The following is a 26,377-nucleotide window of genomic DNA, read 5'->3' as shown; positions in this document are numbered from 1 at the left end:
TTCCTTGCACAGAAGTGTTTTAATTTTGCAGTATGGTGAATTCAGTATTGTGTTTTGAAGACACTTAAATGAAAATCCGGTAGCACAGAACGATGCACCAACAGAGCAGGTCGCCCGGTTCATGATGGTCCGGGTGGTGCTGGCTGCGTGCAGCTCCTCTCCCTCCTCTAAACTCCAGCCGTACCCACCCCACGGTGGCAATTTAGGGTTTTGTAGGGTGCCGCACTGTCACCCGGCACTGAGGGGACAGACAGGTTATTTTAGGGACCCTTGGCAGAATAATGACGGCACTAAATTGTAGTTACAACTAAAGCCTTATTTTCTTACCAGGATATTACGATTAGTGTGGCACAGAATCAGCGGGTGGGCAGGGTACCTGGGACCTTCCAGGCTGGCACGGAGGGGAGTCATTGGGCTGGCACCCAGGAGTCTTGAGGCTGATAGGGAGGGGAAGGAGAAATCTGTTTGGTTTGTCTGCTTGGTTCACAGGACCTTCAGGGCCTGATAACGAGGGAAAGGGAATGGGTGCATGGCCCGCTCAGTCTCAGAGAACGGCTGCTTGCCTGATAAAATGGCATTAGTTATGCTAAGCACATGAGCAGGGGTCAGGAGCAGGGGGTACCGGTCACCCCTTGCAGGACACCTAGAGAAGTATCTCCCCTCAGTGTCTGTGCAAACAAATTGCTTTCCCGTCCACAAAATCAGTGCTGCTGCTTTACCAAATCTCCTAAAAGACCATTCTGTATATATACATTTATTCTGATCTTGTGCTCGTGTTACCTTTATTGATGCCCAATGCACGCTGGTATCAGTGAAGCATAGCCTGGCTCATTAAAGTTACGAGTTTGACCTCTTTTTGCATACAGTTTTTATATGTTGCGTATTTTGTAATCACATGCTGCTCATGGAATTAATGTGTTCGCATTTTCTAAACACTTGCTGGAAATAAATCCTCTGACTTCTTTCAGCAAGTTTATTTCGGATCGAGAAAGCAGAAGAAGTCTTACAAACAGCCACCTGGAGAAGAAGAAATGCGATGAATATGTAAGTCTCTTGCTGCTCTTTTCCCTGTCAAAATGAACTGTATGTTATGTATATGAAGGGCCTTAGACATGGTCTTCAAAAGCGGTGGGCACACACAATTATAACTGAAATTCAGGTTCTAGTAGGAACTGCCTGTGCTCAGCGCTTAAAAACAAACAAACAAACAAACAAACAAAACCCCAAACCCAAGCATTTTGGTCGAGTTGAGGCAAGGGAATCCCTTTGGCCTGCGTTAGGCAGGAGGTCCTGGTGGTTCCTTATGGCCTTACAATATATAAATCATGGGCCTAAGATGTTTCATGGGTGGCATGAAAGATGGGGTTTAATACTGAAAGTGTAGCATGAGTTGTGTGTTGCCTATACCATTTACATCAGTTTACAAAATCTACAGGACAGCAGTCAGAGTGTAGCTGTGACAGGGTTCAGCAACACTTTTTCCTCTTTCAAACCAGTTTTTATTAAGTCGTTTCTATAGCAGTAGTTACTTATATCTGATATATCGCAAAACGTGGATTTTGAAGCACAGATGCATTTCCCTGCTCCGTTCCAAGCTGCTGCTGATGCATCTGTCTTTACTTCTCCAGATCCCAGGAACTACTTCGCTGGGGATGTCTGTCTTCAACCTCAGCAATGCTATTATGGGCAGTGGGATTTTGGGTCTTGCTTTTGCCTTGGCCAACACGGGAATTCTTCTTTTTCTGTAAGTATTCACGTGGTGAGTAGCTGATCTCTGTGCAGTTTCACTGCATTTAAAGAATGTGTGCGCTGCCAGCAAGCAGAGGGATTTACAGTCCATCTGTAATCAAGTGCAGCGTTCAAGCCTGAAAATGTTAGCTACAAGTTTCAGACATTTTTTTTCAGTCAGATTTTTTTTTGGGGGGGAAAGCCACTACTTGTAATGCTAGAGCAAATTAAGTCCCTGTTATTTGCTACAGACCTGAGCCTAGCCAGGGATTTTTCCTATGGTCCACAAGCTAAACGTACATCGGAAATATTCAGTAGTAATAGTTGCAGTGGGATAGTACCTCGTTCTTATTTGTGTCACAGGATCTCCAGAGCTTTCATCAAAGCATGGTGCAATAACTACTTTTTTTTTAACCAAGAAAAAGAATATTTATATTCCTTTATATGTTACATATAATATTTTCATCTCACTCCCACAGTTTCTTCAGTTTCTTATGTGAGAGTCCTTCAGAGCCAACATAAATATAGCCAAGATTTTAGTATAAAAAAAGAATTGAGGTAGAGTGCTTAGCTCCAGCAAAAAAAAGAGGCATTTTGTAAAGGAGAATTTTATAGTTTAAAAATGAAATGGTGCCAGTGAATGAGCAAGACACAGTGTTATTCTGTGTTATTCTGGATCGCAGTATGAGACGTTTCATTGTGAAAAGTGATTGTTAAGATTTCAGTGATAAATGTTCATTGAGGGAAGAAATATAATAATTTACAGTCTTTGAGAACTGTTCAACACGGTTATTGAGTTTACAGATTAAAGAGGTGTCATTTCTTGAATGTCAAATCTAAAAATCTAGAACTTTTGTTATTTCTTAGGTTTTTGGGAAATATATAATATAGGCCCTGTATGTAGCAGAGTGGATGGCCAAAGCGGTACATATAGCCATCTGCTCTGGGGTTTTGTGCCAGGATAGCTACATCCATGCTGCCAGCTTACAATTTGCTGTGGTTGGGTAAAATCTAGGAATAATCCAAGGAGTTAATCCATTTACATTAAGAATGTACAAAGTCTCATAATTGTGTTGTCACTAAGCTAGGCTATAAAGTAGCTGGACTCTAATTTAACTCTTTCTTATGCAGAGCGACCGAGTTTATTTTATTTTTGCTGCTTTTTTTACCTAGTACTCTAACCTGTATGCGATACTCTACCCATGCTCTGACAAGCACACCTCTGAGGGTACAGAGTGGTGGTTGCAAAAACTGCTGTAACCAGAAAAAAAAAAAAGTTACCTCTCTTCAGCCTTGTTACCTCTTCTGTGATAATAGTGTCTCAGCTAAGGAGCACGCTCAATTTCTCCTTAATGCTTTAGTTTTCTCTAATCTCATCCTTGTCTCATTCTTTCAGCAGTTTTTTGTGAGAGTTAAGTGAAATGTGAAATGTGTTTGCTCTAAAGGATGTAAAAAGGCACTTTCTTTTAAGTGAAGTAGATCAGAGAGTGATGTGAACACCAGAGAAACTTCTAACAAAGTCTGATGGTGACTGGGCTCGTCTTGGCCAGAGTAGTGAGTGTGTAGAGTAGTGAGTGTGTAGATCTGTACCAGCACATTGTACAAAAAACTGCCAAACCTGAACTGAATGTAGACATTTTATGAAGTAAATAACAGCATTATTCTCTACAGAATCAACTGTGTGTATTTAAAAGTGGATAATTGGTTTTGTTAGCTTTATAATACCTTTAGATCTGTTGGCCTAGAGATAGACCAGCCTGCTGAGATCAGAGGTAAGGAAGATAGCAGGACCTACCTGACCAGGCTAGCAGAGCTTTCCCCTTTGAAGCTTGGACATACAGGATCCTAATGTGGTGTCTGTAGTTATGCCTGAAAGTTGAACTGCTTTAAATGTTCTTTTATCATGCAATAATCTCAGAGTTAAACCTAGTCCATTAGATTTTTTTCTCACACTCTCATTCAGTGCATTTTTCCCATAAATGTATAGTTCTGCTGTTGCTATCACAGGTAGATCTTAGAACCATTTCTGCTTTACAAGTGATTGAAGATAGAGTCCTAGCAATACTTTCATTGCTTTTTGCACATGAGGAAGCACTTAAATTCATTGCTCTTGAGTAGCACAGTTCTGAAATGTTTCTAGGTTGCTTTATCCAGTATTGGCACGCACCATCCCTGAAAAGTAGAAAGCAGAGGCTGAAAAATTAAAGGAGCATTTTCTGCACTAACAAAGCAGACCCAGCCTGATTTCCACTCTCACAGCCTTCAGGCTCGTGAAGTGTGCACTGCCATGCACACCTGGATCAGTTCAGATCCTATGTTCTTGGCATAAGACATGTAAAATAAACATGGCACTGAGTATATACTCTCACATCCTATTTGCGTAACTTAGTGCCATAGCACAGTGTCATGCTTTCTAGGCAGAACAACTGAGGTAGGAACTCAGAGGAACTTAATCCCAGTATTGTTGATAACTACAACCTAGACCAAAGAAGAGCATCCTTTCCTGTATGCAAAAGGGGAGAAAACCTTGCTGCAGAAAGACGGCACAAAAAGTTTGGGAAGTTAGAGATGGGCCAGGCCACCGAGGGATGGCAGGAGCACGCATCGCTGCCTGTGGTTTCATCGCGGACAGCCAGGACCAGAGCGATGATCGCGTTGCACAGACATAGAGGCCAGCCAAGCGCAAGGTGCCTTCAGCCTGCATTTAGCCCGGCACTGCACATGATCTGGAAAACCCTGCTGAGGCACAGGGGCTTGTTAGATGAGGTATAGTATGAGACTACAGCTGAAGTTTCACACTGCTTTCTGCAGCCACTCCTGCTAGGCTTGGCTGGAAGCAGTCACGAAGCTGCAGCCTAACTCCGCCACAGGTTTAGGGCAGGCTCCTCTGGGAGCCCATACGGTGGCAAACCCTGTGCTCTGCCGTGCTTTTTGCACCCAATACCTTATGAGAGTTCAGAGCTATTCTGTGCAATAAGGCAGGTGACTGCACGAGCCTCACAGGTTCTTCTGGCCCCCCTAGAGAGGGCTGGGGACAGCACAGGTTTCAGCTGACCTGGTAATGTGGCAGCTGGGAGCAAACAGCAGTGGCATTGCAGGAGCAGTTTGTTCTTCCCAGCACTGTATCAGTCCCCTGCCCTAAACTGTTTATTCTGGATTTGTTGGGGGGGAGGTGACTTGTGCATGTGCCGGTTGCTTGCATAGCTGCCAGCACTTCTTTAAAAGCAGGCAAAATAAAAACTAGGGGAGTGCATTTGGGACTGCAGTGCAAGCTCCCCTGCTTCTGTTTTGAATTTGTGCAGAGCGAGTGGCATGGACATTTTCATTCCTTTCCAAGGGGTGGTTCTGGCGCAAATATCCCTGTCCATACCACAGTCCTGACACAAACAAGTTTTTCATACAGCGCTAATGAAAATGCCAAGTGTCTCTGTAAGAACCCTATGGGGAGCTAAGGACAACAGATCAGATAAATACCTAGCTGCTTGGGAGTGTTATTTTTACCGCTGCAAAGGCTCCATGAGCTCAGTGCCTGAAAAACGGGAGCTTTTAATATTAAAATAGACTTGATGCTGGCATGCGGAGCCAGAGCCATTTGGGGCTGGAAGTGAGTCAGCCCAGCAGCCGAGCACCAGGGGCTGCGAGCACCGTGCCTGCAGGCAGGCAGGGGCGTAACAGCTCTGCAGGGAGCACGGGCAGGAGCAGGGCTTAGCAAATCTGTAAAAAATGGAGCAGAGTGACCTCAGCCAGCACAATCTCCCATCCCTTCCCCACCTTCTCGAGGAGGAGCACCCTTTGGGCTGTACAAAGAGCGTGTGTTATTGTCAACCATCATTCTTCGTTGGCAAAAGAACAGTTCCTCCTATCGCCTCTTTATGTTTCTCCCTTCTGCTCCGGCCCCAAGAAACTTGTGGGTCGTTATTTGGCACTCAAGTATTTCTAGTCTAAAATAATAAAAAAGTGGGGGGAGGAGGCTTCTCATCCCGTTCTTTCTATGTATTCCTATGAAGAAGATGTGTTGCTGCCTATGTATGGCAGCAGCTTGTTTTCTGTTAAATTCTAGGCTTGTTTTTCTCGGTGTCCTGAGGGTAGTTGTCATAATAAAGAGAGGAATTGCCAGCAGATTGTCTGAATGCTCTTCACACACATCATGAAAACATCATCAGGTCTTTGTGTGTCAGAGTGTTGGAGGGGAAGGCGCACATGGTGCTTGGCTTAAAGACATAGAGCAATGAGCAAATGTGTTTTTATGCACTTAGCCCCCGGCACTGACTAATTATCATTTGTGCCAGCAAGTTTCCTACACAAACAGTTTGGTCATTACTTCCTGCAATTCTTCTACGTGAAGTCAAATTATGGATCATGGCAGACCAGGAGTGACATCAGTGAGGGAACACCAGTTCCCACCTGGACAAAGTATAAACCTTTGGTTTCTGCCTTTATTCCCAAGGGAAGCCAGTCAAGCCTTAACTTCCCTCCTCTTCCCTGTGCCCTCCCCCTTGGGCACTGGGAGGCACATAAAAAGCCATCTGGGCACCCCTTTGGTAGCATATAAAACCTGTCCTGGGAAAAGATGCTTCCGTTTTTTATGGAAGTCCTTAAATAGAGGACTTCCCTTTGACATTTTTACTCTGCTTCCAGAAAAAAAAACCTTTAGAGTGGGTGGTGAGGGACATACCTGGCTCATCCTTGCTCTGATTAAATCATAATTCCTATCTGATAAGACATCTTTATTCTTGCTTCTTTCAATATGGGGAGATGTAACTCGCTAACAGGCTGTGCTCTGCAGCTCTGCTGAGTTTTACTTGGTTGAATCCCTCTACATGCAGGGCTTTCTGCCTCCATGGTGGTGTGATGGAACAGCAAACAGCATGTGAACTACATGTATTTTCAGGGCTTTTTGCATTGCCAGAAGAGTATAAAAGTTATCTTGGAATCAACAGGAATATGGCCTGACATGAAGTATTGCTATGTTAGAGCTCAGCTCTTACAGTAAGCTTTATTTTCCATTGTTTTGTAGGCTGCTTTTGGTTTCAGTGACGCTGCTGTCTATTTATTCAATATATCTCCTGTTGGTGTGTTCAAAGGAAACAGGTAATTTAAGATGTTGTTATACCATTTCAGTAGAATTGTAAAGAACAAGAGGTGAAAAGTGCTCAAAGAAGGCCAAGTGCTTTGTGTAAAATGGAGTTACTGTCACTTTGCTGACACAAGAAAAAGGCCTAAGACATTTTGGGTCAGAAGCCCAGAATTAACAAGAATTTATGACATGGCAATGGAGAACAGCATCTGGCCATCACTATAAAGAAAAAAAACTTATGACAAAGAGTGAATTCTGCTGCCATGAAATGTTGTCTTCAGTGAGCTAGAAGGAACAGCTCATATAGTTTCTTTGCACTACAAAACTAATTGCAAATGAAATATAATGAATCTTTGCCTGTGGTGAAGCTTACCTGGAAACACAGTTTGGCCTAAATGGTTAGTGTGAAATTCCTGATAGCCTTTGTGGTGTAGTAGGAGGTTTCCTAGAAGAAAATAAAACAGAGAGAAGTGTAACTGTAAGCAAAATAAATTCTAACCACAGAAATTAGAAGTTACCTACAGTGTTAAATGTCACTGTGCTCTGAAGTCCCAAGAGTCTCTTTCCTTGGGTAACAGTCTCTGAAGGCAGATTTTTAAAACTATCTGTGCACAAGAACACTGTAATATTTTAATATGTAATTTGGACACACATGAGTTACTGTTATAGCATGTATAATGGCAGCAACTGCCTATTTAAATTAGGTACATCTGCCTAGTTGTGGACACATTTGTGCCCTGTTAGTTCCCAAAATCTAAGCCCTGGTTTCTATGCTGCTGGTACATTTAAGCTCAAACTTACTGTTTATACAAGCTTCACAGCAGAAATGTCAGTTATAAGGAAATATAGAGAAAACCAAACAATGGGATGCATTTTAAAAATCATCCGTACATCTTCTCTTTCTGTTCTCATGTATCTCCCCATCTTTACAATGTCCAGTCTTTTTCACGGCCTAAATCACAGCCAAGGAAAAAAACATTTAACTGAAACATGAACCAATTAATAGGGGAGTTTCTCAAGCTTGACAGATATTTAAAAGAAGTTTTAGTTATAATTTACACCTTTCCCTGCTTTTACCAAAACCATACCAGATGGAGAATTCAGAAGTTAAGGCTTCATCATTAGAAATTGTAAATCATCCTGTAAGTCAATGGCTGCCCTCATTTGGATCGTTTAGTTAAAGCAAGTGAAATTGCAGGATCGCAGTACTGTGTCTGCTGTGGCCAGGCTGCCAGTGCTCCTTGTGGATCCTGCTGTACCGAGTTTTGTCTGGGGACGAGGCTTTCTACGTCACTCTCATTGCGGGCGCACACCTAATGTGCCAGGATGGGGATACCAGAACTTAACGTGTCACTAGGGGTATAGACAGACTCATTAGAGGGGTGTAATAGCCTCATTAGGAGCTTCAATTTCAAAAGTGACTGGTAGCCAACGATAACATTTATAGACGTCAAGCAAACATTCCTACATAAGTTTCAGCTCTAGTAATTACAAGAGAGCTCTCTGTTTACTTGCAAAGGGCAGATATGGCTGCACAGATGGGTGGTTAGCTGAAAAGGAATCGTAAGTGTTTTGACTCAACGGCTTTTGCTGGTGTATTTGTTACCTTTCTCCTTGTTTCTTTTCATGCAGGCTGCATGGTGTATGAAAAGCTGGGTGAGCAGGTCTTTGGTACCCCAGGGAAAATGATAGTCTTCGGATCCACATCTCTCCAGAACGTTGGAGGTAAAGGAGATGAGGGGTATTGAAAAATAAAACCCAGGAACATCTCTCTCAGTGACATCTTGGGATCTTCATGCTCCTCAATATAGCTGTGGCTAACACTTCGCATGCAGCCCTTTAAAAATGCTGTATTACTGAATGATCAGTAGCTTAGAGTCAATTATAGTTTGGGATCTTCTGTCATCAGATGCTGATGTGGGAAAAGGTTCAGGATGCTTCTCTGTACTTGTTCCGCAAAAAATCTTACCCATTTTCTAAACTGATCTTCTTCTTCCTCCAGCAATGTTGAGCTATCTCTTCATAGTCAAAAATGAGCTGCCTTCTGCCATAAAGTTTCTAATGGGAAAAGAAGAATCTTTTTCGTAAGTTGAATTAATTTTGGTGATTAGGTTATAGAATTTAACGTTGTGTAGATAAGTTTAAGTGTATGTTTATAAAAGCTTTTAAGTATTGGATACTCTTCAGGTTTGTCAAAGTACATTTTCACAGGAATATCTCAGGTAGTTAATAAAAACCAAGACAACTTTGGGACGGAAAAGAGGATGGATATGAAATGAAAGGTTAAGCCATCAGTAGTTAGTCTCTTCGCACACCAGATTTTCATGAAGAATTTTCATTTATACAAACCTCTTATCATAGCGTGCAGTCTTTTACAGTGTCAGGCAACACTTGAAGATACTGGGAACAGTGCAAGTTTAAGATATTATGTATTTCCCTGCGTTCTTAGCATCTTATAGGATTTTGGTCCTAAAGCACTGTCTGTAGTATGAAGTTCTTCGATACTAGCTTATGACAAGAGCAGAGTATTATACTTAGATTTCTGCCACTTATCACTCCTTGACATTTAACCAGCTTCTTTAACAGAGGGGTGGTATTTCTTTATAGTGGTAAATGTCCTTTTCACTGGGTTATATGGTGTGCTGTAGTGCACGAGAAGAATGTAGAGATCCCGTTCCTCAGGCTTTCATACTAAATTGGACCGAGCAGTGGAAATAGGTCCTACAGAACATCACTAATGCTGTCCCTTCTCCCCTTTCTTGCTTTCCAGCAGGATTCAAAGCACCTTGCTAGAAGGAGATACAGCCCCGGGCTGGCTAGTGCGTGCCAGCCCACAGGAGCCTGGTTTGCCGCTCCAGGCATGTGCCCGGGTGTTTTAGCAAACAAATCGTGGTGCCCCCCCTGCCCCGCTGTGCTGCACGTGTGGCCCTTTGCATGATCTTTCCCTGTCCTGGCAGGGTGGTTATATCAGGTTATGGAGGGTGCTGCTCTGCCTCTCTGTCCCACTCACTGATCTCAGCAGTAGGGTGATATTTTGTCTAGTGACTATGAAAATGTGCCGTATCTGAATCAGAGCAGTGCCGTGTTTAAGGGCTGGATATTCAAGAGTCTACAGAGTTTAGATGTGGCCCCCATCTCTCCTTTTGTAGAAGCTTGTAGGGTAAGGAGACCAAATATAGTTCTGTAACTGCAGCAATCAAAGAGGATGGCTGAGTGTGAGGAAAACCAGAAAGGGTTTAAGGTGTGCTCAAGCTGGTTTGTTTTTTTTTAATGTTTTATACAGGGCATGGTACGTGGATGGGCGGATTCTTGTTGTCACAGTGACGTTTGGTATAATCCTCCCATTATGTCTCCTTAAGAACTTAGGTAAGATGCAAATGCCATTGTGGGAACAAAATAAAGGGGCCCAGACATCATGCCACTGATAGCCATACTGGCAACTCAACTATAACAAAACAAAAATGTGCTGTCGTTGTAATCTAAGCAGCCTCCCTGGTCCAGGACTAAGCTGTGTTTTGAGCATCGTGGAACAAGTAGGCCTAAATTGTCACAGCAGTTGAACTCAGTATGAACCAGCTTCATCCAAACAATTGTGGAAATTGATTTAAAAAATTATAGTTAAGAGGGTTTTCACTTCATAAGGCAATTCTGTCTTATGTGTAGCCTGTAAAAATAAGTTCACAAATTCTGAGATTACAAAAAATAACTTATTTTTCTATCAGCATCAAAATTTTTAGTGATGAGGTTAATTGGAGGTATTGGACTTCAAAGTAAGGTGTGTATAGAGGATTGCATTTTCAAATGTGTTTGAGTCCCCAGAGATGCCAGTAGGTACACAATCTATTTTTTAAAACGATATTACAAGTTTGGGCACTGAAGTCCTGTTGGGATCTTCCTTTTGAGAAAATAACCCATACTCAGCTGAAGTGTATCAGGGAATCTGGGTCATGTTCTGATTGTAATTGCACATTTTCAGGTTTGCTTCAGTTATCACAGCCTCCTTCAAAAGTAAAATTAGTTAAACTGCCGTAAAGGTGACCCTTGGGAAGTGAAACTGGTCAGGGCAAAGCTCAGGACTGTCTGAAAGACAGGAGGCTTGCGACGTGGGAGACTCCCACACCAACAGGACTGGCTTTTGTCCTGCCCAGAAGCTCATGATACAGAGTAAATGTATAATACATTCAAACTTCACGAAGCAGCAAAAAGAAGTAAAAACCAAGATATGGCAATAAAATAATTTTGTATGAGATTTCTGTTTAATTTCTTTCAGGGTATCTTGGCTATACCAGTGGATTCTCATTAAGCTGCATGGTATTTTTCCTGGTAGTGGTAAGTTCAGCTTGCTTGCTTTGTTGGATGAGAGTCACTTGATAGGATATTCACCATTTCTCTGATGTTTTAATTTTAATTTGCTTTTTATTATTATTGTTAGCAATCAGCTGTCTTCCACTCTTATTCTAGGTTATTTACAAGAAGTTTCAAATTCCCTGTGGCGGACCGGAGCTAAATACAACATCACCTATCCTATCAAATAGCTCAGCACATGAACATATGTGTAAGCCAAAGTATGTTATCTTTAATTCCAAGGTATGTTTCTTTTTATAATACTTATTTTTAATTCACATAATATATGCACCTACACCCCGTGTTCTTAATCCGATCAGCACCACGTAGGCCCTGGTTCTCCATGCTTCCACTCGTGCTCCAACAGTGAACGCACAACGGGTCTCCTTGCCCAGTCTTGCGGAGATGCCATGCTGAACGTACCTCCTTGCGGTCTTGTTCACATGCCCCGGTAGTAGATGAGTTAAGGCTGTGAGCCCGAGCTACTACCAGACAACTAAAGCTTTCTTTGGGAGAGTTTTCCTTTCCACTGCTTCTTACTATCCGTGCTGCAACTGCGCCTTTAGGCTGTAGTTCCCGAGTAAGCCGTTCCTGCATCCAAAGCCCAGAAGTAATCCCTCTGTCCTGCACACAAACCACTTCTTTGTGACAGGGTACGCGTTTCTGTAGCCATATGGTGAACTGGATTGTGAAAAGGATACAGTTGAAAGCTAATCCAGCAAAAAAATTTGATTGCCTTTCAGCTGGATGCTTTCCTCCATCGCCACACAGCTGCAGGGAAAGTTGTGCCAAGAGAATGCGAAAGAGCAACTGGCTGTAGCTGTGGGAGCAGATTGCTCCCATCAGCTGTGCTGGGGTGCAGTGCTCGTTAAACAGCACCTTATCCAGCAGGGCAGGGTCCGCAGGGTGTCGCCATCGCATTCATAGGGAATGCGCATGTAGAGCACATGCGTGCAAAAATTAAATTTTTTTTAAATTCATCCTACCAGCTTCAGTTGAAGAAGCCAATCCGAGCACTTGTCTTTAGTTGGGGGTAGCCATCAGCCCAGATCTGGTGTGACACACCAAGAATTAGTTAGCTTGGTGTGCAACAGCAGCTTAGGTGTAGGTATATTTTAGATAGCGCTGAAGGGCAGTCGTCTTCTCCTACAGTAAATGTCAGCATTTGCCTCAGAGTTGATGGAGGCACATCGGAAGGATCAATCCATCCGAACTAGGCACGCTGGAGCTGAAGTCTAGTGATTTGCCCCCAGGGCCAACAGTTTGCCAATCTTTTTAGCAACTTTGGTATGTGAGTAGAGAGACAGTTTCACAGAACCGGAGGATGGCTGAGGTTGGCAGGGTCCTCTGGAGGTCATCTGGTCCAACCCTCATGCGCAAGCAGGGCCACCCTGGGCTGGTTGCCCACCACCATGTCCGGGCAACTTCCAAATATATCTCCACGGATGGAGACTCCACAACAGTAGCATGCTGTGAGTGAGGGAGAAGAGGCGGCACAGGCCTGGGTGAGGAAGGACCGCTGGAGAGAAACCGGTCTATTTACTGAATCTGTTGGGCCTGGGGCGTACCCCAGGACGGCTTCTGTGGGAAGGGGATGCCTGTGGCCAGAGCAAGCATCTCTCAGCGGGCCGGGGAGAGCTGCATGTAGGGACGGACTCATTTTGTCCTCGCAGGAGGACCTGGGTTTTTTGTGCGATCTCTGCTCGTACCCGTTCCCTGGGGAGAACGGAAGTGCTTGGGCGATGAGGTCATTTGTGAAGATTGGCTGTACGCTGAGGACTGAAACCCACTCAGGGTTTTGGTGGAGAAGGGGGTGAGGTCCCCCCCGGAGGCCTCCTGCGCTTCCTGGTGACGTAACGGTCTCTCTCTTTCCCCAAGGAAAAGCATGCTCCCTCCACAGCCCTCCTAGCCCTTTTGTTGGCCTGGGAAATGAAGGGACTCAGTCTGGTACCTTGAAATATCCATTTATTTGTAAGTTCTGCATTCCTCTTCTCTTTTCTTACAGTCTGGATATGGGCTTCCTCTTCAGGACTTCAGCCTTAGCACCCGTGGGTGCGCACCCCTCCATGCCGAGGCAGGGTAGCGTAGCGGTGACCCACCACCCGTCCCTTTTACGCGTGACGGCGTGCAGTAGCTGGGCAGGGAAACCCATCCCAGGGAGCAAAACCAGCAGCTGCGCTCTGCGAGCAGAGTCAGGGCTGTGCTCTCGCGTGACCAACGCGAAGACCCTGTCCTCCTGTTGAAAGAGCGCTGCTCTCCATCTTTCATTAAGTACGTGCTAATTGACAGGTCGCCTGCCTTCTCTGAAGGCTCTCAACGTTCGGTTGAAAAGTCCAGAGAGTTGGGAGCTGAGGTAGTTGAACACGGATCATTTCTTCATGCCACTGGGGGAAATATTTCTTCTTAACTTCTTTCCTGAAATTCTCTCCGAACAGACCGTGTACGCTTTGCCCACCATTGCTTTTGCGTTTGTGTGCCACCCATCAGTCCTCCCGATTTACAGCGAACTTAAAGAGTAAGCCTTTCTCTTTTTTTTTTTTTCCTTTCCCAGTCGATTGTTTTGAACGGCCTTACATGGAAAATGTTAGTGCAGAGGTGCTCTGAGTCATTCGTGCCATTCAGAGGAGATGTGCTTTAATAACACCCAACAAGCCAACGAGCGTGGCTGTCAGCTAGGAAATCTGGCCTCCCGGGCATGCCGCTGGGGCGGGGGTCAGGGAGGTTGAGGATAATGCAATACTTGGGGAGTTTTCTCTGGAAGTACACAGCAGGCTGGGGAGAGCCAAACTGTGCTGTTCGTTATTTGGCATAGGAGAGGGGCGTGTGTTCAGCTAACGGCGTTTGTTCCAGCGCAACTAAAAATCTGTTGTGCTACCAGGAAAAAAAGTACTTTCAGCCTCGCCTCTACTAAAAGACCTTTGCTGTCTTGCTGACGCCTCTGGCTGGGCAAGGCTGTGGGGAGCTGGAGACCGGCCCTGCTGCCACATGGCTGGTGGCCCCCGGGGGCCGCAGTGGGGTCCTGGGCCCCGGGGGGAGCCCCGGGGGAGAGGTCGGGGTCGGTCAGACCCATGGGTGCCCTCAGGTCCCGGCCACTTGCTGGGTGCTTTGAGTTTTAAGCAACTTCAGCAGGTTCCCAGGTGCCTATTTAGGGCATCCCTGTGTGGATTTACAAAGCCTAAGTTTAGGTACCGGAGTGTGAATATTTCAGAACAAATATCTAAAAATGAAATGTTTACACTGAACCTATTTTACAGGTCTATAGTGGTCTGCATACATTCATTATTTTCCACCCACGGGGACACAAATGCTTCTCTGCAAACGTTCAGAAAGTTTGGGGGTTTTTTCCCCTTTGTGTAATTTCACTCTTCCTTTATTTTGACCTTTTAATTAAATTACTGAAGTGTTTAAGGGCCGCCCCTCTCCACTCGGCTTCACCCTTCACTCCGTTTACGCGGGTATGGCCAGGGAGCAGAGCCACAGGGCAGACCTGCCACTTCTTGACCAGAGCCCCAAGTAGGGTCTGTTTCCCCAGTCCTTCTCTTCCTTGTGCAGCTGTCAATGAACTCCTGTTCTAAATGAAAATGCATTCATGAGTCTCCCCAGAATTACTATGTTTATGCAAAGACTTAATAAATTTTTAAACAGCTATTGAAAAATCCAGCCCAACCGTTTTTATGTGTTCTTTTTTTCTTCTTTCTCCAGCCGTTCACAGAAAAAAATGCAGTTGGTTTCAAATATCTCATTTTTTGCCATGTTTGTGATGTACTTTATGACTGCCATATTTGGCTATTTGACTTTCTACGGTAAGTATGCAGTTCTTTACTGATCAAAGTAGAAAGGGAATACATGTGAAATCAATAGCGTATCCCAGATGGAAAGGAAAGTCCCATCCACTTATATTAAAATAATTTTTCAAGTAATTTTCCTTAGTGTTTTCATATGGAAGGTACAAATCCTTTCCTCCTTTTCCCCTGTGGATGAAAAGCACAAGTGAAAGTATTATTTGCAAAAGGCATGTTCAAAATATGAGGGACATATTTGTTTAACTGAATTGGGGATTAGCTGGGCCCCACTAAGATTTGCATTCCAAGGTCCTCACCTGAATGTTGTGTACATTAGTAATGACTGAAGCGTGCATATCTGCATAAAATGAGACAGATTTGAGAGCAGGCCCTAGGAAATGAGTATCAAATCAGCCAGTGCAGCTTTTTCATTTTCTTATCGATGCTTTCATCATAGAGGCGAAAGACCAAATGTTTTCCTTGTGTCCCTAGAGCTGACCCCTTCAGGTCTCGGTTAAGTAAACTGGCAGTGAAGGTGGGGAAGCTTCGAGTGTTGTCCCAGCTCAGCCGCCAAAGGATGGTTATTTCAGTGTGTGAGACTTGCACCCTGTCTCTTTTCATGCACAACAATTCACTTAAAGAAACAAACGAACTATGCTGTATCGCTAAAGGATACAACACGTGTGCCCTAAAGGCACAATTATTAAGTAAAGTAGGATAAAATATGAATGTTGCCCAGGAAGCTACTCCCATGTTCTGGTATAACGGGAATGCTGAAAAGTAGTGTCTTTTTCCATGGACCATTAAGGGGTTACAAGACAGATGACAAAACTGATGTTTGCCTTTTACCTCAGTCACCAAAAGGTCATCGGTCTTCTCCACCCTATCCCAAGTGACCTTTTTGTTACAGTCTCCTCATTCATGATACCATTCCCTGTATGCCACGTGTTGCAAGAGAAAGAAAATAAGTAAATATGAAATGTGGCATTTTTTTTTTCCCAAAGGTGCACCTATCTCGTATTTGTTTTCTCAGGCTCTCATTCAGATTATGAGGCCTTGAGTCTGCATGCGTTGAAGTAACTTGAGGTCACCTGTTCCAATTTTTCCCAATAAAACCGCCAATACGCTGCAAGTGACAACAGCCACAGCCGTTCTCATCCAACTGCTCCCGTCTAACACGTTTTCGTAGAAATGCATCAAACTAGCAGCCCCGGGGAGCAAGTGGGTGTAAATCAGCACGGACCCCTTCGCTTTGGCAGGGAGGAGATTCTGATGTGATTGCCCCAGGGATCTGAGGAGGCAGATCCGTGGCGGTCCTCTCTGGGAATCTCCCACACCCCTCAAGGACGAGGGTCTGGAGTCCATGGAGGAGGTAGGGGCTGCGTCCTTCTGGCCCTCCCGAGGGGGAATGGCGGAGGAATCCCTGGGGTGTCTCGTGTGCCTTCTCCCCACGGCAGGCGTCCCTGCTCCCCGGCGCCGAGCGCCCGCGGCTGGAGGCTGTGTGGCTCTGCCGCGGCTCCTGCAAGGGTCAGCGCCGTGACAGGCAGCAAAAGGGACACCGAGAGAATACAGAAGTCCTCCACTTTGATCCTTCTTCCCCTTGAGACTGACAAAACCTTACCTTTCCCGTGCTCGCTTAGAGTTTTCTAACCCTCTTCGCTGCCCTTACCGGGGTAAGAACAGCGTTTGTATTGTGGCCATTTCTTCTTTACACCAATAGTGCTTGTCTGTTTGCTGTGTTCTCGAAAGTGTTGCAGTGATGACTATATTTACATTGCAGAATTACAGAAAAGAGGTGTTTTTCTTCCCCTAAAAGGTCACACTGTGGTTGGGCTCTGTGGTGTATCTAGCTGAAAGGAAAACAGACCTTCAACTGTAAGCCTTGCCCTTCACTTCCTACCTGGCTGCAGTCCGGGAGCGGTACAGAAGTTGCAGTCTGTGCTTGCAGGAGCAGAGTAAGCTCTGTGTCGCAGAAGCTGTGCATGTGCCCGGCTTGAAAACCCCACTCCTAATCTGCAGGGAGGTGGGAGAGCGTTTTCTTTCTCCTGGTGGGGGATTCAAGCACCGCGGAGGTGGTGTTGACCCGTGGTCTCTCCCCAGAAGGGTGTCCTGGGGGGAGCGCAGGCATTCCGCCGCAGGACGGATCCCTCTGCCTCCAGGAATACGCGAGGTTTTACCGAGTGCCAAAGATTTTAAATTAGACGTGGCTGCAGAGTTCCCTTTAAGGACTTTGGTTTAGGAGCTGTTAACATTTTACCACCAGCTTTCTAAGATTAGCAGGCAGAAACAAAACATGAGCCTAAAAAGGGGCAGCGAGTACGTTTTGTGGCGCGCTTAACCAGCCGCCCCCTTAGGTTATTGCTCCTAGATATTTAAAAGTTGCAAAGCAAACACGTAGGTCCCTCGGCAACTTGGTTTTCCTGTTGGTTAGCACAGGCAGACCCGCTCTGCGCTACTTATCACAGCTTCAAGGAAACACTTTTTGCAGGAGGTTGTCTTAAAATATGGCCAGCGCCTGCCTCCCCGTTAGGCACCCCCCAGTGATTTGTCTTGGCTACCGGGGCCGCCGGCCGCCGTGGGGCCAAGCTGCAGGCACTGCCTGGGGGGTGGCAGGTTCAAGAGAAAAAACCATCAGGGCAGCCCTCGGAGGAGCTGCCGAGGGATTTGAGTGCAAATGTCAGAGGGTCCCACTGAGAGCTGACCCAAGATGGGCTTTGTTCTTGGTTGAGAACAGGGGCACTGCTTTTCGCTGGAAGTTTATTTGCACTTTAGACCAATTTAGCTCAAAACCTTGTCGTTTATATTAAGTTCAGCCGTTGCAGTGCATGTGGTTATTTTTATATCATTTGAAACTTTTAAAAAAAAAAAAAAAAGCCCACGGAACCAATTAGAAATAGCTTATTTCACTTTACTTATTTTTTTATATATATGTAAGCAAGCTTTCATGTATGTCTCACTGTTGTCTTTCCTACAGTGAAAATTACCTTAGACTTAGGCATGTGCTCTCTTGAATTAGGATGCATTCCTAAATCAGGCCTCCAAAGGATTAATCTGGAATAATGGGATCATTAGGATTTGGTTCAAAGCGCTGTTTTAACTCAAGAATGTTTCATTCCATACTCTTTTGTTTGCAGATAAATCACTTGTTGTTCAAGAAGGCTGTTGTTAAGCAATGATTTTTGTGAACAAATTGCCTGTTTGCCAGAACACTTATCTTACTGTCTTTTCCATAGACAATGTGCAGTCAGATCTGCTTCACAAGTACCAGAGCAAAGATGACATCCTCATCCTGACCGTGCGCTTGGCTGTGATCGTTGCAGTGATACTCACGGTGCCGGTGCTGTTTTTCACCGTAAGTAAAGAGCTCCCCACGGTTTGGAAGTCGGTAACAGCTGGACGTGGCGCGTTTCTTCAAAACACAGTCCAGCAGTCGCCGAGACAGTGATGTTGCAGCTACAAAAAGCGCTTGAGCTTGGATCGGTCTTTTCCCACACCAGACTCCCACTAACTTCTGGAGAAGTTCTCCCTGCAGGAAATAAATTAATCGCTTTTGGTCTTAAATCTGTTTTAAATTGAATCCACAAGGGCCCTCTCTTTCTTCACACTACTTCACTGGAGCAGGCTCAGAGGTGAAGTTCATTTTTAAGTGCAGAAGGATCCCAAAAGCCATGTTAGAAAGAGAGGAATATCCTACTGCAGATGCGTGTATACCTACAGTTTTGAAATATCAAAATCAGTTTGAAGGATTATTTCAAAGGGCATTACATCAGAGACCCCAAAATTTCTGACAGATCTGTACAGCGCTTGTTGTCACATAAAGAGCCAGTCAAAATAAACATGGGAAGCTTTGAATTGGCTTAGAGACTATTCCTGACAGAGAACTCTCTCTCTTCCTACAGGTGCGTTCATCATTATTTGAGCTGGCTAGAAAAACAAAATTTGACTTATGCCGTCATGTTTTGGTTACTTTTGTTCTTTTGGTAATCATCAACCTGTTAGTCATTTTTATCCCGTCCATGAAGGATATTTTCGGAGTTGTAGGTACAGTATCCTGGTTTTGTACTACTAATAAAAGACTGTTGCTAATCAGCAACACAGTAATTAGCTGTTGCTGACAGCTAACAAAGCTCATTTATTTGAATTTTGCAGGGGTCACTTCTGCCAACATGCTGATTTTCATTCTTCCTTCATCGCTGTATTTAAAAATTACACAGCAGGATGGATCAAAGTTGACTCAGAGGATTTGGGTATGCATTCCTTTCCCATCCATGCAACACTTTTGTCTTGTCATTCCTTACAATGCGCTAGATGCGAAGTGTACCCGATCTGAAAGTGTGTGTGAGCTTCTTTACGTTGCTTTCCCTGCTCGCTCCAGTTAGTCGGCAGCCGTGCTTGCCCTTCTCCTTTGCCTACCCTGGGGTCTCGGGGTGGAGGGGCCGTACCACGCAGGGCACCTTGTGTTCGGGGGGGCCCTTCTCTGCGGGGCGAGGGGCTCTTCCCCTGGCTGGCTTCAGCAAACCTTTCAGCCCAGCAAGCTTTCTCCGTTTCAGCGTGTTGATCCAGAAAGCACGCAAAGCGCCCCGTTTGCAGTATTCCTCATGGTTTTAGTGGGCCCGAGTCAGACTTAGGGTGCTTCCACCAGAAGCGGCCAGCTGAAATGTGAGCCCTTTGGCACGCGTGAGCAGATGGGAATGGGCCTTGGAAAGATTTTCTATGAGCCCCAGAAAGAGCTGCAGCTGAAAAGATGCAACGCTCCTGTGTATTCCCAGTCTGACGGGGCGTGCGCTGGAAGTGTTGTAAGGTCAGACCTTCCCGCTCCGAGCAGAGGTAGGAAACCCGTGTTTCACTTGGGGCTCCATCCACAGGCCCCGAGACGAAAGGGCTGAACTTCGATAAACACGTATCCGATGGGAAGAGTATACTTATTTCCGTGAGGCTTTGAAAAGAGCAAACCCGATTGGTCCTAAAAACACACTCACTTAATCCTCTTTAGGGATGATCAGTGTTTAAGAAGTGAATTGGAAGGAGAAAAAAATTGGTTTTGGTGTTCAGCGCGTAATTATTAATGACGCTAATCTGTTCAATTATCTATGGGTCTTGTCTTTACCAGAAGTGCTATCCCATTTTAGCTGATAACTTTGATACATCACCTTGTAAATCTCCTTAAGAGGAGAAGTTAGCATACTTGAATTAATTGTGTTTTCTTCTTATTCATTAATTTTCTCTCCTTTTTGTTCCAGGCTTCTCTTTTCTTGGCACTGGGGATAATGTTTTCCCTAGTGAGCATTCCCTTGGTCATCTATGACTGGGTACAATCAGGAGGCAGTGCCGAAGGCCACTGAAGTTCACCTCCTTCTGAAAAGAAGACACCCCTGTTTGCTACACACCAAAATCGCAACCATCCGTTCTGTTATCTATTCCATCTTTTGTGAGTTTACTCAAATCAAATCCAAATAATGATTATCCAGTACTGAAAATACTGTTATTGGGTGTATTTTCGTGCAGAAAACAGACTCATTTTTCCAACAGGAAATCACTCTGTCCCCCGATACTGAGTTATCAGATCAACGCTAAGTCTGTGTTAATTGTCTGTGAGACTATATAGAGCGTTGCTCATAGGAATTCATCACAATTAATTTGTTTCCCCTCTTCCACCCATGAATTGCATTGTTCCGTTATTATCCTTAGCCTTTCAACTGTAAGCTCTGCTCCTTTAGGGCAGCAGCGCCCGTTATTACCAACCCCGACTGGAGTGATGTCAGTCCGCACCCTTCCTCCTCCCCGTCTTTTAGCCAAAACTCTGTTCTCCACTTGTACGCATCCGGCTTGTTGTTTTGTTTGTTTGTTCTGTTGCCGTTTTGTGCACCATTTGCCTCACTGGTTTAAGTGTAGCATTCTGGATACGGGCATGAAAAGCACCATGAGAGCTTAAATGAGCGTTGTAGAAGCGTAGGTCCTAAATGTGGTGCTTCTCTCTGATGTTCTGGTGGAGAAGCCAGCCCCAGAGAGCAGAAGGATGGCCACCACCACCAGCCGCCGTTCCCCTGGCACACTTCAGCTGGTGCCCGACCAGAACTAGACTTGACCCCAAACCATGAGTACTTGAGCCTGAAGAGAAGCAGACGCTTGGGGATTTCCATAGGAAGTCTGCGTTTTCTTCAGTGTTAAACTGTTTACTAATGCCCCACTTCTCTCATAAAAAAAAAAAAAAAAAACAAGCTCCAGTTTTATCAAAACCTAAGCTTTTAATCATACCTCATGCCTTTTCCATTCTGGGGTTTATTTGTACATACCTTGTAGAGACTGGCTCCTCTCTTGTGTTTTATCCTCCTCCCACTGAAGTCAGTGGGGTTTTGGACAGCAGTGGGAGCAGGATTTGACTCACTCTGCCAAACTACTGGATTTCTAATAGAAATCGAAATCTGTAACATGTCTTTAAACAAACAGAAACACTTTTGATATTTAACATGTTTCATTTACATTTCCCATCAATTCTCCCTGACAGTGAAAGAAAAGACATTCAATTACTACTAGCAGAAACACTGTAACTTGCATCTGTTGTCCACAAAACAAGCATTTGCCTAATGCCTTATAGCTGGTGTAGAGAACTACTTGTAGAGACTCAAAACGCTAAGCAGGTGATCGTTAACCGTCCTGAACAGACATCTTCTATTAGTGCACTGCCAGCAGCATAAACATGTTCACTTTGTGTCATTCACCGTGCGAGCCAAAAAGCGTCTCAAAATACGAACCCGGCTCCCACCGAAAGAACCGATGGCTAAAGGGAGCCCCGCTTCACGGCCAAGGGCTGAGCGATGCCCTCGGTATGCTCGAGCCATACCTGTCAGTAAGCAGCGACCCTCTTGTTCCCAGTAGCCGGTTCATTGCCGACTCCCCGTTGTAACTGTGGAAGGAGACTGTCATCAGCGGTGGGGAACCTGCCACTGCAGCTTGCTCTTTTTAAGGTTAGGGACGGAGAATTCGGGATCGTGGGATTTCTGTGAGCTACGGAATGGCCTCAGTTGCCATTGTCTTGTCCCACACGGCTTGAAGTCACTGAGAGTGGAGACCCCAGAGCGCTTCTCAGGACCTTGAGAGTTGGTTTCTAAGGGTAACATCCAGAGAGGTTAGTTTGGGGCCTTCCCCGGAATTTGGGCATCGCGGTGCAGAGCATTCATGCTGCAGAAACCAAGCCTACTAAACCCAGACTTCTGGACCTGTGCCTCAGCCTGGGCAGCGAGGTACCCGGCTCTGCTGATACCCCACTGTGATCCAGAAGCAAGGCAGAGTGGAATGTGCCGGCTGCCCAAGTCCTCGGAGCAGCCCAGCAGCAAGAACAAAATGGGAAGCCTCCTCCCACCGGGCAACGCGACCTGCTAGGCTGCAGAGCGGGGTTCCCTTATTCTGTCTTCCTCCTGGCCCCTCAGACCCTCACTCACAGGCTCCCAGCAAGGTCTCCGGTGCAGCCTCCTTCCTCCCCAGTACCCCCCAGCCCAGCATTTAACACAAGAACCGCTGAGCGACCTGGGACCCCTGGCCTGAGCTCACTCATGCTTTCCTGCGGGTGGTCTCACACCTTTGCCCGTGATGGCGCGGGTCACCGGTTCTCTCCGTGCTGTCTCTTCGTGAGACTGATCCCTGCCCTTGCTCACGGAGAAGTCCATACCATAGCCTACAAGCCTAGGTGTTAGTCAAGCTCTAACTGGAGAAGAACCTATGCTTGGTTCCCAACTCCTCGCAGCTCATTCCAGGCATCTTCCCAGCTCGGGATGTAAGTTTGTGGCTCGCCTTTTGCAGGCACCCAACCCTCCCTGGTCACTGCAGCAGGAGCCCGGCATCTCACTCCGTTCTCTGACTCAGCTTGCTGGGATGGCATTTCAGGTTTTGAGGTGCCTTATAATCTCTCTGGATCTTATCCTAAAAAACCTAACTCGGACCTGAGAATGCTGTACAGTGTTATTCTCAAGATGCTCCAGGGCTCTCCTGCTTTCCTCCCCGCTTTATCCTTCTACTACCGATTTCTGAGCAGTGCGGCTCTGTGCATCGGGGGGGTGTGAGAGAGGAGATCCTGGGAGCCACTTTCAAGTACCCGGGTACGAGCTAGAGGTCTGATCTGCTGCACAGGGTCCCAGCAAGGTCACAACTGCAACATCTCCCTCTCACCCCCCAACCCCCCAAATAGTCTGTAGTCTCGTGTTTAAAATACTAACCATTGAGTTTTGGCACCCAGCTTCCTTCGACTTGAAGGGCTGTTGGGTGACTGATTGCTCCTTGCATCTTCCCAGATCTCCTCCATCACTACCCCCTCTCTCTCCTCTTTGCTATTCTGCCACCTTCTTTTTCCCAGTTTGTTTGTATGCTGGAGTTTTACTGGATAAATAGGGAGAAGAATGAGCTGGGTGTGTGCACAGAGTGAAATTACCCGAGGTACTGGACCATCAAAGCACATCTTAGATACTGAAAAATAGATACCCAAAATATTGAGTCTTTAAACAGACTTTGTTTCTGGGTCTCTGGAAAAAAAAAAAAAAAAAAAAGAGGGAATTTTGCTTAGACTGATTTACTGGCATCATATTTATAGATATTTATGGAAAGGAATCATGTGTTTATTGATGTCTGTGGTAATGAACGTGAAATAACGTGCTTTTTGTTTTCTCATCAGGTTTATACATTCTTAACAGAATGCAATAGACCCTGCTGTAACTGTCAACATCAGTGATGGATGACAATATTTGTATGAGGTTATCTGTAAAATGTACTGCTGTTATTCAGTTCATTTGGAATAGTGAACTTGTAGCCAACGATGTACGAGTCCCACATTTTAGCTAGGATTTTAAGAGCACAGTGAAATGCTGTAGGAGTTTCTCTGTTGTTAAATTAATAGGATCCAGAGTACCGTATCTACTTAGTAGGTGGTAGCATGCTTTCTTTTCATAGAGAGTTTATCACTATTGTGAGCACTGCAAATGTCATAGACTGGATGCAAAATTGCTCCTAATAACTACAACAAAATACTTTAAAATTCTCATTTGTGTAATAGTAACAACTGAGTGATGAGGGACAAGGAAGGACTAATTAGAAGCAGGGGCTCCTAATAACATCGTAGGAGTTAATGCTACACTTAAAAGACGGCCTTGCTGCCTCTCCTGGTCCACAGCACATTGCAAAGAAAATAGTCATGAGCTTAAAGCACCCTTACAGTTGCAGAATACAGCTGCCCTTCTCTGTCCAACGGCAAACACGCCTCATAAGTAAAACACAGTAAATTGTTATTCAGGAACAGTATCTCGGGAGCGGTGACCTCTCTGGGTGATGCCTGCTCCTGCTCAGAGGGCCGATGCCAAATCCGCGCACCAGCACGGACCTTTTGTAGGGCTGATACGGACTGAGTGGTGCCCGGCCCGCGTACCGGCCCAGGGCAGAACGGCCGGTCTCATCCTGCGAGGTCAGGGATGGGGATGCCTATCTGCTCCCGAGGGCTGCTTTTTCCTGAGCCACATACCGACCGAGCCTGTGCTCCACTTGCAATAGGTCACGCGTGCAAATGCAAGTTGGATGATATACGGGTTGTGTCTGTACATCTGCCTTACAATGCATAAGCACCAGAGCTCTCTCTGATATTGAGTATTAAGAGTAACAATTAACAGTATCTCTAGCTTATCTTTAAATGAATACATTTCTTTGCTTGAACCTTACATTAAGGCTAAAGAGCATCTTGGTCAAAACAAAACTCTTTCCACGTGGTGGTGTCCCACCTCCAGTCCTACCGTCCCACCCCAGTGCCTGTAGGAGAAAGGCACAGCAGAATGTACTCAGCTCCATCAGCAGCTCCACGAGATGGCTTTATCGCCTGGCACCAGGGTCCTTTCTTAAACAATTCCCCAGAGCCCTCGGTGTCAGGAAAATCCTTATTTCCTATAACTTACACAAAGAATGTTTTATTTGTATCTAATGTAAGGATTTCTGTAACAAACTGTGAAAAAAAAAAAAAAGATAATGAATTAATAAAAAGTACAGGGCTGGAAAGGTCTAGAATTCACAAATTGTACACATGCCTATGTTTCTGAAGACAAATCTATGCAGTTGTGTTGTATTGTAGGAAATTTCATTTTTATGTACATATATATATTGTAAATAAATAGGATGCTGTATATTTTTGCAGTTGTTTATCCCCTATGATATAGAAGTGTTGAGATAGGCTCTGCATATTAAGAATAATTTTAATAGAAATACAAATACTTTAGCTTCTGACTTAGCAAAATGTATATCCTTTCCTTTCTCCCAAGAGTTCAACAGTTAAATCCTAAACTCGAAATTATAATTACATCGCTAATGTAACAAGAAAAAGAGAAACAAAAGGTCTGGTGAAATTGCTAGGATTAATTCCAGTGCGTGACTCCCTGTTTTCTCAACAGCAAGTTAGGCAGTCTTCCTGCTGGGTAAAACATCTCCCTTGTAAAGGGCCCCTTTGGTACCCAGACACCTCTTACCTCCTCAGCCGAGGTCAGGTGGCAGTAAATTGCTGAAAAGGCTTTATGCAGAAACCAGAGCAAACTGCAGCCAGCAATCTGACCCAGCATTATGCCCCGTTGTGTCCAGGCACCTATTTACCTAACCAGTACAAACAGAAGTCAGGGCAGGACTTCTGCATTTCCATTTGCAGCCACCAGAAATGCCCGTAGTTCAGAAAAAAAAAGCGCTACAAGCCAGGGGCGGGCAGCAACCAGAGCAATTCGTGCCATTTCTAGCCCGCTCCCTTCCTGCAGAGTCCTGCGGCTGCTCCTCCGACGCAGATCCCGGCACGCCGCTATCCTACGACCAAAACGCGAGCACCCGAGGCTGGCGAGAGCATCCCCGGCCGGGGACTGCGTGCGCATCCCACCCTCCAAACGGGCAGAGGCCACTCGTTTTTGTCGTGGGATAGCTGCGCGGCCAGGGGTGCGGACGACGGGAGGGGAGGGTTGTATACGTCCCCAGAGTGCCTCCGGCAAAAGCCTTGCCTAGACTTTCTCGCTGGTAAAGCCCGAAAACGTGGTTTTTTCACGTTTTCATTGCTGAAAAATGGAGGTTGAGAAATGGATCTAAAAATAATTGTATTTTTTTTCCATGTTTACTTTATGGTCTTGGATGAAAATGAAACTTGAAATAAAATTTGCTTTCACCGTGAGCACAAATTTGAGGGAAAAAAACCTACATGCAGTCACTTCTACAGAGCTTTTCAAATTAATACAAGTGTACATTTTGTTTTCAGTGTTATAGCCAACAAAATATAAACTGTAAAGGTATTTTTCCACAAGACTTGAACTTTAACTTCTTTATAGAAACCTGTTTTTAGTGTCCCAAGGTATGTTAAGGCTCACCCCGATCTAGTATAAACAATACTGTTTGAATGATGTATGCTTGATACGAGCTCGTCTCTAATAGATTGTCAAAGTGAGTCATTGGT

At 45.1% G+C, this 26,377-nt stretch overlaps 1 protein-coding gene across 1 annotated transcript in view; it reads left to right on the top strand.

Annotated features, from left to right (window-relative positions):
• SLC38A1 (solute carrier family 38, member 1) overlaps positions 1–26,006 on the top strand; it is a 32,482-nt gene extending 6,476 nt beyond the window's left edge. Inside the window, exons 2-15 of the mRNA XM_010574080.1 lie at positions 969–1,044; positions 1,629–1,744; positions 6,746–6,819; positions 8,438–8,530; positions 8,808–8,889; positions 10,089–10,171; positions 11,076–11,134; positions 11,267–11,392; positions 13,585–13,664; positions 14,852–14,952; positions 18,165–18,283; positions 18,831–18,972; positions 19,081–19,178; positions 20,172–26,006. Coding sequence (XP_010572382.1) covers positions 969–1,044; positions 1,629–1,744; positions 6,746–6,819; positions 8,438–8,530; positions 8,808–8,889; positions 10,089–10,171; positions 11,076–11,134; positions 11,267–11,392; positions 13,585–13,664; positions 14,852–14,952; positions 18,165–18,283; positions 18,831–18,972; positions 19,081–19,178; positions 20,172–20,273 — 1,351 coding nt within the window. The 3' untranslated portion in view covers positions 20,274–26,006. The remainder of the gene's footprint in view (positions 1–968; positions 1,045–1,628; positions 1,745–6,745; positions 6,820–8,437; positions 8,531–8,807; positions 8,890–10,088; positions 10,172–11,075; positions 11,135–11,266; positions 11,393–13,584; positions 13,665–14,851; positions 14,953–18,164; positions 18,284–18,830; positions 18,973–19,080; positions 19,179–20,171) is intronic.
• The last annotated feature ends 371 nt before the right edge of the window (positions 26,007–26,377 follow it).

This window comes from Haliaeetus leucocephalus, unplaced genomic scaffold, assembly GCF_000737465.1.
Source record: "Haliaeetus leucocephalus isolate CR32 unplaced genomic scaffold, Haliaeetus_leucocephalus-4.0 Scaffold406, whole genome shotgun sequence".
Classification (NCBI taxonomy): Eukaryota; Metazoa; Chordata; class Aves; order Accipitriformes; family Accipitridae; genus Haliaeetus; species Haliaeetus leucocephalus.
The sequence above is the reverse complement of the archived record's forward strand: the minus strand, read 5'-3'. Positions and strand labels throughout refer to the sequence as shown.